We start from the raw sequence: 9,572 nt of genomic DNA on the forward strand, positions 1-9,572 counted from the left end.
AAAGAAGGAGAAAGAGGAGGAGAAGTAAGAGAAGGAGGAGGAGGAAAAGGAGGAGGAGGAGGAGGGTGTTTCATGAGTCTGAAGTGAAAATGGGGCAAAAGGGGATGTTTTTCAAGAGAAATGTGAAAAAGGATAAAGCTTGTACAGTATTTCATTTCACTGAAGAAAGGCCCCTGAGTGTGTCCCCTGCTGCTGCCCCCTGCCTGCCCTGAGGCCAAGGCTGCCCCTGCTCTGGCTCTGAGGAGGAGGAGGAGGAGGAGGGCTCTGCTGGGGTCCCCTGGCCTTCCTCCTCCTCCTTCTAAGCCCCGCCTGGCCTTAAGACCCCTCCCGGCGGGCTCCCTGCTCCAGAGCCAGGCAGGAGGCAGCCAAGGGCTGGGGAAGCCAAGCCCCCTTCCCGCCCGGAGCCTTGCTGCTGCTGCTGCTGCTGCTGCTCTGCCAAAGGGGAAGGGAGCCTTATTCTGCAGCAGGAGCCCCGAGGCAGGGAGCCCAGCCAGCCAGCCATGCCCCCGCCCAGGGAAGCAGCCCCTCCGCCGGCCTCTTGCTCCCCTGCTCTCTCCTCCCTGAGCCAGGTAAGGCAGCCGGGAGAAGGGGGTGGCTGGGAGGGGGAAAGGAGCCTGTTGTGATTTCAGCCAGGAACCCTAACAGTCTTGGCTGGCTTTGGAAGCTAAGCAGGGAAAGCCCTGGCTAGCCTTTGGAGGGGAGACCGAGGACAAGTACTAGGGAACTGGAGGCTCTGTTTCACACACTTGAAGGCACACACGTGCACAGGAGGCTCACACAAGTGTGTGTGTGCACCTTCAAGTGTGCATGTGTGTGAATTTCATAGGGTTTCCTTAACCAGCAGCCTCCATCCTTCTAGCATCCTGCTTCAAACTTCTTCTTGTTGTTGTTGTTGTTGAGTGCTTTCAAATTGTTTCTACTTAACAGCGATCCCAGGCATTCGGTTTTAGTGGAGGGAGGGAATAGATGGGGTTTTGTGCATACTCTGTGTACTGTATGGCTTCTCCTTCATTGTAAGCCACCTCAGTTGTCCTTTTGACAGGGAGGCAGGCTTAACAATATAGCTGATATCATTATTTATTCATAGAGGGAACAAGGTAGAAGAAGAATGCTGCTGAATCTGAGGCAGAGAGGTAAGTGGGAAGGGGCAGAAAGTTGCCTAGGAGCCCGTAAGTTGTTGCAGTCGTGTGTTAACACCCAAACTCCCCCTGGAATGATATAGAACATGGGTGCAAGGGCTTATTTGGCTCCCCTCTCAACTTTCTCCCTCCTTAATGCCCATATCAGACTCTGTGCAAATTTGCCTCTGTCAAGGATTGTTGGGTCTGAGTTGATCTGGAAGATCTGTGCAATGGGGTTGGTTCTTCTGACAACTCTTTCGCCCACGCCAGGCGTTATCTGATGTTGCAGGGAGCCGATAAGGAACCTGTCTGTCAAACCAAAACAAATCAAAACCCGACTGCCAAAGGCTAACCCTGAAGACTTTGGTGGCACCAGATTTTCATAACAAATCCTCCGAGGGAAAGCGATGCCTGGATGTGTGCGGCTAGCCTAGGGCACAGTGAAGGATTAACCGGCATAAACTTAAGGTGAGAAGCATGCAATGCATGGCACTGGCGTTGGCTCCTAGGAAGGCAACTGGAGAGCAGTGCATAATAGTCTCCCACTTAAGCTCTTTGGTGGTGCAGATAATGCAACAGAGATTCACAAGAGGATAACTTTCATAAAGTAAAAGTTGTTTGTCTTTTGATACCAGTTGTGTTTTGTGACCAGTTCGCTCAACATGGCAAATCGTATCTTAACAAACTTGCACCATGGCATGTTGTGCTTAGTTGTGTTTGGGAACGTTATACAAGAATGACATTTTCCAGGCGGAAAGGCTTGTGCATGTCCTGCGCAGTAGGAAACTCCTATGGTTTTAGTGACCCCGAAATGGAGAAGACAGAATCTAAGAGGAAAGGAATGGCTAGATGCTTCATTGGCACGAAGTGCAGAGACTTGGAGGGTTGTTTGTCTTCAGAAGACATTTTCCACTTCTTCTGGGATACTACTAGCAGGGGCATCTTAAACGTCAGACTCTTGCTGAACTTGTTGGAGGTTCCAATGGATGGGAGTTTTGTTCTGAAGCTCAGAGTTTAAATCTTCATGTATGGGCATGAAGACAACCTTCGTGTGGTTCATTTTGATCAATCATGTTGGTGCGTTTTCTCCTTGTAGTATATGGGGGCAGTTTGCTTGCTTGAATCTTTTTATGGGTGGGTCTTCAGTCTTGTCATCTCAGTCTGAAACAGTCTTGCTTTGCTCTCAAGCTTTATCGCACAGGCCAGTCTGTCAAAATGTGTGGTTCTGGATGGTTGCATTTCAGTCACTTAGGTCAATGAGATCTAGTGTGATGATGTGACCTATGGTTTCACTCCCATTTCTTGCTTTGTGTGTGCTTGCAGAAGGGCAAATTTCCAATTGTGTCTATGATTGCAAGCCCCAAGTTCAATGCATTGAGCCAAAGGTTTGAAGAGAGCTCACTAGCTATATGTGCATAGGTGTTCTCAGTGAAAGGCACAGGCCCTGGAGTGGAAGCCGTGGCAAGACACAATCCTGATGCCTTCCTTTTTGTATTCACTTAATTTCTGCTTGGGATTTAGGTAAGAAACCAGAATGTTAACTCTGGCTTTCTTGAATTCACAGTCACTAGGAGAGTTTGTGGTATAGTGGCTGCAACTTTGAATGTGAGGAGCTGCTCATGTTCAGAAGGGTCCGATGTTCAAGCACAGCAAGGATCTGATTGGTTTTGTACCTTTGAAACTTGGGTAGTTAAGAACCTGAGAAAGCTTGGGCTGGGATTCTTAATACCATGGGATCTTGTACAGTTGGGGAAGTAAGTCTCATTGATCTTAATGAGACTAACTTCTGACATGATTTGTGCTGGGAAGTTGGAAGATTGTTTAGAATTAGTGAGAGCTTCTTGTGTTGGAATCCAGAAACTGTGCGCAATTTCCATTTCCTCTAATTGTTTCAAGGCTTTGTGTTTTGAAAGTTGGGTTTGCTTTGTGAGTATGAGCTGTCGCTTCTATTCTTTGGTTTTTCTATTTGATGAGATCAACAGTCTGCGGGTGGGTTTTTCCTCCCCTCTCAGTTTTACTTGCGTTGTCTTGAGTGAACCTTTGGATCATAAACAGAAGTTGTAGGGGTTTTTTTTTTGCAATTAATATAACTTGGCTAACAAGGAATCAATGTTTGTTGTACATAAGATAAAAACAACTATCTGCACCTTGGCTATGAACATTAATGTGATGAAGAACACTAGCCAGTGAAGGCAACATCTATCAAAAATGTTGATATTAGATTGTTGTTGTCATAGTTTGTAGAGTCCACTAATCATATGCCCTTTCCCTCTACTATTGTGGCGTTAAGAAACAACACATAATTCTTTCCGATAAGCTTTTCTTTAACTGGTGCATCATTATGTTTGTTTAACCCATCTTTCCCCAGACTGGTACCCTTCAGATATTTTGGGCAATGATTTCAACCATCCCTGCCCATTCTGAGTGGGGCAGATGGAAATTGTAATCCAAAACTTCCAGAGGGAGACAGGTAGGCACAGCAAATCTGAGTGATATACATAGCTGAGTAGTCAAATAGCATTTTGACTGTTGAGCTTTAAGTTTATGTAATTTTGGCCATAGCATGCCTGCAGGATTTGAGGTCTGCATTACATTTCATGGACTGCCAGTGCTCTGTATTGTTCATAAACTAACTAATTTTGTCTCCTGCTTTTTAGGGACTGTGGTTTCTGAGGTTACCCTGAAGGTGCTCGACATTGGAGCCACAGACATTTGGACGCTGCAGACGGGGGAGCTAGGGAGATTCCTGCTCCACATTGCCTCTTGGCACCTTTCTGGAGAACTGCAATCCAGGCTGGCACCATGGACACTACCAAGGGCCCTGGCACTCTTCAAGTCAGCGACTATGTCAACTATGACATCATCATCAAACATTATAATTTCACTGGGAAGCTAAATGAGAATGCAGATACTGGGATCAAAGCCTCCTCAGTGGTGTTTATCATCTTTTGTTGCTTCATCATCCTAGAGAACATATTTGTTCTATTGACTATCTGGAAAACCAAGAAGTTCCACAGGCCCATGTATTACTTCATTGGGAACTTGGCACTCTCTGACTTGCTGGCTGGAGTGGCTTACACAGCCAATCTCTTGCTGTCTGGACACAAGACCTACACTCTTACCCCTGCCCAGTGGTTTCTTAGGGAGGGGAGCATGTTTGTGGCATTGTCTGCTTCAGTGTTCAGCCTCCTGGCCATTGCCATTGAGAGATACATCACAATGCTGAAGATGAAACTCCACAATAGCAGCAATAGTTTCCGCTGTTTCCTGCTGATCAGTGCCTGTTGGGTCGTCTCTGTGATATTAGGAGGTCTTCCTATTATGGGGTGGAACTGCATTAACATCCTAAAGAGATGCTCTACTGTGTTGCCTCTCTATCACAAGCATTACATTCTGTTCTGCACCACCGTCTTCACAGGCCTCTTGTTGTCTATTGTGGTCCTTTACTGCAGAATCTACATCTTGGTAAGGACAAGGAGTCGCAGGCTGACTTTCCGGAAGAATGCTGCCAAAGCCACTCGGAGCTCAGAGAAATCTCTGGCTCTGTTGAAGACAGTGATCATTGTTTTGAGTGTTTTCATCATCTGCTGGTCTCCTTTGTTCATCCTTCTCTTGCTGGATGTGAGATGCGAAGTCAAGACTTGTCCGATCCTCCTCAAAACTGAATACTTCATAGTACTGGCAGTTCTCAATTCAGCAACCAATCCAATCATCTATACACTAACTAACAAGGAGATGCGGAGAGCCTTCATCAAGATTGTACAGTGCTGCAAATGTCCCGCCACAGACTCTGGCACCAAATTCAAGAGACCAATCATTGGAGGGATTGAGTTCAGCCGAAGTCGGTCTGACAATTCCTCTCATCCCCAGAAAGATGAGGGTGACTCTCCAGAAACTATTGTGTCTTCGGGTAACGTCACTTCATCCTCTTAGGAGTTTTTTTCTTTTTGCAAAGAGGAGGTGGTGGGTCCTTTGAAGGCTGACACAAGGGGGAATGGCTCTGCTCACTTGCCTCCAGCCAGAAGAAGGAGAGCTAGTGGTGAAGAGATGGGTCTGAAGAGGGGAACTGGGGTTCTTACTGGGGGCAGTTGATGGCATAAGCCGGATTGTGGAATATGAAAAAAATGTCATCGTTCCTAGAAGCTTGTGTGTTGGCTCAGCTTACAGCTGATGGAAGGATGGATGCCCTGTCTAACTTTGAAAAACAGAACTTTGAATAGCCCAACTTCTGTTGTATGAGAGAGTGAATGAGGGAGGAGGGAAGGTATCTTAATTAATTCTTTGCCTCCCATAACAAATGTGAACCCTGGTAACAAAGCGCTTACTGTTCTTAAATGACAATTGTTCCCAACTTACTATATACAAAGGTTTGGGTAGACAAATGAGAACACTTGAGGATATTTCTCCCAAGATCTGCCAAGGTTGCAAATGATACTTTGGTGCTTAATTTTGCATTGAGAGTTAGTGAGAATTGGACGTGGAAGACTGCAGTGGATTAGTTTTAGGAGCACAACCCCACACTGCTCCCTGATATTAAATCTCCCTGAATCTAGTGGGACTATACCTGAGTTAGGTGGGTGGAGCTGGAGTAGAAATGTCATCTGAATCTTGAAACAGCACTGATTGGAAAAAAAATACTAGTCTTGATAGCAAGGTGTATTTGTTATTCATGAGTTCTGGCTTGCTTATTCTCACAGTAATCCTGTGATGTATTTCAGACTAAGAGATGATTCTCAGACATTTGGATTTTTTTTAAAAAAAATGAACAAATATAGGAAATGGGGCCTCCACAGAATCTAGGCTCAGGTCTCTGGTCTATATTCTTTTGCACCACATTCCAGAACATTTGCTATCCCAGAATATTGTAATTTTGAAAAGCTGTTTATAGTATTTTCATTGTCCGCAGAAAGTATTCTTTGTGTCAATTGGATGTAATTTGTTACGGCATCAGTCACTATAGTGTGTGTACATACATTTCCCCCCGGACCCGAATTTACTGGGTTCAATGTGTACAGTGTATAGAGATGTTCATGAGCATAGCAACTGTCCTGTGCCAAAAGTGATAGTCTTTATCCTTATACAACCTATAATCCCACCTTTAACCTCAACCTGCAGTGTGGGATCCAGTTAAAATTAGTCTGTGCAAACCTTTTGTCCTTTTCTTTTTAAGGGCAACTAAATTGCATATGAGTATAGCAAGACTGTTATACTTGTAACAGTGGTATAGGTGTGGTGGTTTGTCATAGAAAGGGTAGGGGAATAAGAAAAGCTTGTATTGGGAACAAAGTTTGGAGAACTTACTCTTTAGGACTATGACAAGGCAGCAACCCCACCGGCTACATTTTCCTGGGCATTTTGGAAGTTGTAGTTCAAAAGTAACTTTCCAAAGGTCTGTTTCTGAAACCATGTCCTGAAACAACAACTACTGGCAGCAGATTCCTCTTCCTTTGAGAAGAGCCATAGCTCACTGGAAGAACACTGAGAGGTTTCCAGAGCTAATGAATAGGAAATGTCAATAGTGCCTCCTGTTGGTGTGCCCCATCTCAGCTGACCTCTAGTGACTTAGAGCATAGCCGTGGTAATAATATGCAGGACAGTTATAATCTGATTAATGTACAAATATCGGTTGAATTTATACTTTTTTATAAGACTGACTTTTAGTATTTTTCCCAGTGCAATTTTTTTAAAAAAATGAAATAGTATTTAAAATGTTTCTGACTTTGTACAATTTGCACATAGCTTCATTGACCTCTAAATATTAATAAACTGGGGTTTTTGTACAAATTCTGCTATGACTATTTCTTCCTTGGCATTTTTATTTACATTTTATTTACTAGTCAAATGGTGACATAGATAATTCAGTGGATACATTTGCAATACGTATTTCTTGGAGGACAGTTAAAATTTGCTATATTCTTCTGTACTTTATGAAGGAAACTTAAGGTATGAAGATAAGTGTAAAAACCAGGAGCTGATACAACTGCCTAGCAGGAATGGCTAAGTTTGGTTACCCATTCAATAAGTCACCCTTCAAACAAGGATAATTGGCATTAGAGCAACTAGATTATGAGGGAAGTAAGAAGTTAGTGACCAGAGGTTTGACATCAAAGTAAATGTGGTGTTGGTAGAGCTGTGTCTTTCAATACAGCTCTCCAAACAATAACATGGTGTGTGCGCGTGTCTTTGTGTGTTTGTATTTGTGGGGGACACAGACCTGGGGCCTTTTCACACTACACAATTATAGCATTATGATTACACTTTAAATGCTACCGCTTCCCCCTATGGAATCCTGGTTGTAGTTTGGGGGGGGGGGGCACTAGAACTTCTTGGCAGAGAATTTTAAACACTGCAAAGTATAAGATTCCTGAGGCTAGAATCATGAGAATTAAAGTGCTTTTTTATATCATGTGAAAGTATTTCAAGTTATTTATTAAAAACAGCCCAGGCTGTGTTCAGTGGACCCAGGCTTCACCCTACCCCTGTAGCTCTACCAGAATTATGACTAAATGGAGGTGTTTTCTGTGCAAATATGAGATTCAAATTATGGTACAAAAGCGGTGTACTGAAGGCTAATACCACAACTCTTTGTAGTCACGCTATTGGGGACCTGGAGAGAGGAAATGAATCTAACACTCCTATTGAGTTTTCTTACTTTGCATGCAATTTAGGAAAACTGCCTTTCAGTTAAAGGTGGGGTCCCACTCTGTATCCTTTAGTCCTGAAGGTTTGTTCATGTTGCTGAGTTTCTGGATGGACTCCCATCTTTCTGCATTCTTTGACAGGGCTGTCAAGCTGCATTGTAGAGTTTCCATGTGCAACAAAGAAATAACTGGGACAATTGCTGCCCATGTCATGGCTGGTGAGGCAAACTGGGACATTGCTTTTGTCACTCAGATGTGACAAGAACAGGGTTGGGGAAAGTGCAAGGTGAAGTGATGGCCACTTCCTCTGCATATGTGTGAAAACAAAGATGTGGGCTGGTGTAATGCTTCTGAGGCCCCCTCTTCCTGCTCTTGCTGAGCAGAATGGGACCTTTAGAGAGCACCTATCTGCCACTGCCCATTGGTTTGAATTATCCCTTTATAGCACCTCAGTGGGACATTACTGGGGTTCCACTGGGACTTCCCATCTCTGGTGCTGCAGAGATCTTTCTTTCCCTATGCCAGCCTTGGTGAAAGGCTAGACTAGTGGTTCCCAGACCTTGGTCCTCCAGGTAATTTACTATTCAGCTCCCAAAATTCCTGACTGTTAGCCAAATTGGCTGAGGCTTCTGGGACTTGAAGTCCAAAACACCTGGAGGAGTAAAGTTTGGGAACCACTGGGCTAGTCCATGTAAAGGCACATGAAAGAGGAGCATGAGAGATTGAGTATTTTACAGGAAAAAGTTTTATTCTAAGTAAGGAATCTCCATAGTGAAAGGGTATCTCTTTATTTAAAGGGCCATCTTTTCCTTCAGGCAATAGATGAGAACTTATAGGCCTGAACAGACAGGCCAAAATAATGCTGCTTTGGGTCACTTTGGTGGTATGCTGTTTAAAGGACACATGCATCTTAAGAGGCCAGAAGCTGTGTCAAAGCTGCGCTCCAGTCCTTAGGACTGGAGAATGGATTTAGCACAGCTTCTGGCCTGTTAGGACGCTTGCATAACATACCTCCAAAATGACATGAAGCAGCTTTATTTTGGCCTGTCTGTTCAAGCCCTACAAGATCATTATTAGATCATTTCAGCCAAGTCAGGAAAAGTAATGAAAACCCCTGACAACAACTGGCAACCGTTCCTACCTCTATGTACAATGCCATGTGGATGTTCTTGGGGAAGGTGGCTGCAAGATCACAGCTGACTAGTACCCTGGGTGCAGTAAGCACCTTGCCTGGGAGTCTCTCTTTGTTACACTCTCTTTTGTATCCTCCTCATAGTCCACCTCTGTGAAACTGAGCCTCGTCAAAATGGAATTTCACTCTCTTTACATCATTTAACCCATTGTTACCTGGGAAGAATGTGGTCTGGGCCCAGATGTTGGGAGGACCCATTATCACAACCTGCTTTTCAGCCTATGAGCAACACAAATATTTGAAGGTTTTCAACTTTTGGTAAGAAAGAACAGCACAAGAGTGCCTGGAGAGTATCAGATGATCAGAATCAGCTAACCCGAGGTCCTTTCACATTGCATGGCTCCACTTTAACTGCCATGGCGACATCCTATACACTCCTGGGGTTTGTAGTTTGTTGCCACTTTCAAAACTTCCAGTTCCAGGATTCCATAGGATGCATCCATTGTGGAATACAGTACTATAATTGTGTCGTGTGAATGGGCCCCTGGTGATAAGAAAGATCCTCAGTGGTTGTTTTGAAATGGCAACTGCATGTTTGCATGGAAGAAGAGGAGCCGTTTAGTAAGGTATGAAGAATGGAGTCTCCCATTTCAGGTGATCTCTCAGTTCTCTCATGAA

The 9,572-nt window shown here is 44.3% G+C and overlaps 1 protein-coding gene across 4 annotated transcripts; it reads left to right on the forward strand.

The window, feature by feature from the left end:
• Positions 1 to 6,905, forward strand: LOC149316538 (sphingosine 1-phosphate receptor 1-like). 4 transcript variants are annotated; one of them, XM_089515785.1, is made up of 3 exons: positions 328 to 569; positions 1,392 to 1,589; positions 3,779 to 6,905. In XM_089515785.1, exon 3 carries the CDS (start codon positions 3,924 to 3,926, stop codon positions 5,052 to 5,054), a length of 1,131 nt encoding a protein of 376 aa, XP_089371911.1. In that variant the 5' UTR covers positions 328 to 569; positions 1,392 to 1,589; positions 3,779 to 3,923; the 3' UTR covers positions 5,055 to 6,905. The 4 variants fall into 4 exon arrangements, with proteins under 4 accessions (XP_089371913.1, XP_089371911.1, XP_089371910.1 ...); XM_089515787.1 differs by lacking the exons at positions 328 to 569; positions 1,392 to 1,589 and adding an exon at positions 1 to 24; XM_089515784.1 differs by lacking the exon at positions 1,392 to 1,589.
• Positions 6,906 to 9,572: the final 2,667 nt, after the last annotated feature.

The sequence above is a fragment of the Sceloporus occidentalis genome, unplaced genomic scaffold, assembly GCF_023333645.1.
Source record: "Sceloporus occidentalis isolate IW3139 unplaced genomic scaffold, rSceOcc1.0.p SCAF_3, whole genome shotgun sequence".
Taxonomy (NCBI): Eukaryota; Metazoa; Chordata; class Lepidosauria; order Squamata; family Phrynosomatidae; genus Sceloporus; species Sceloporus occidentalis.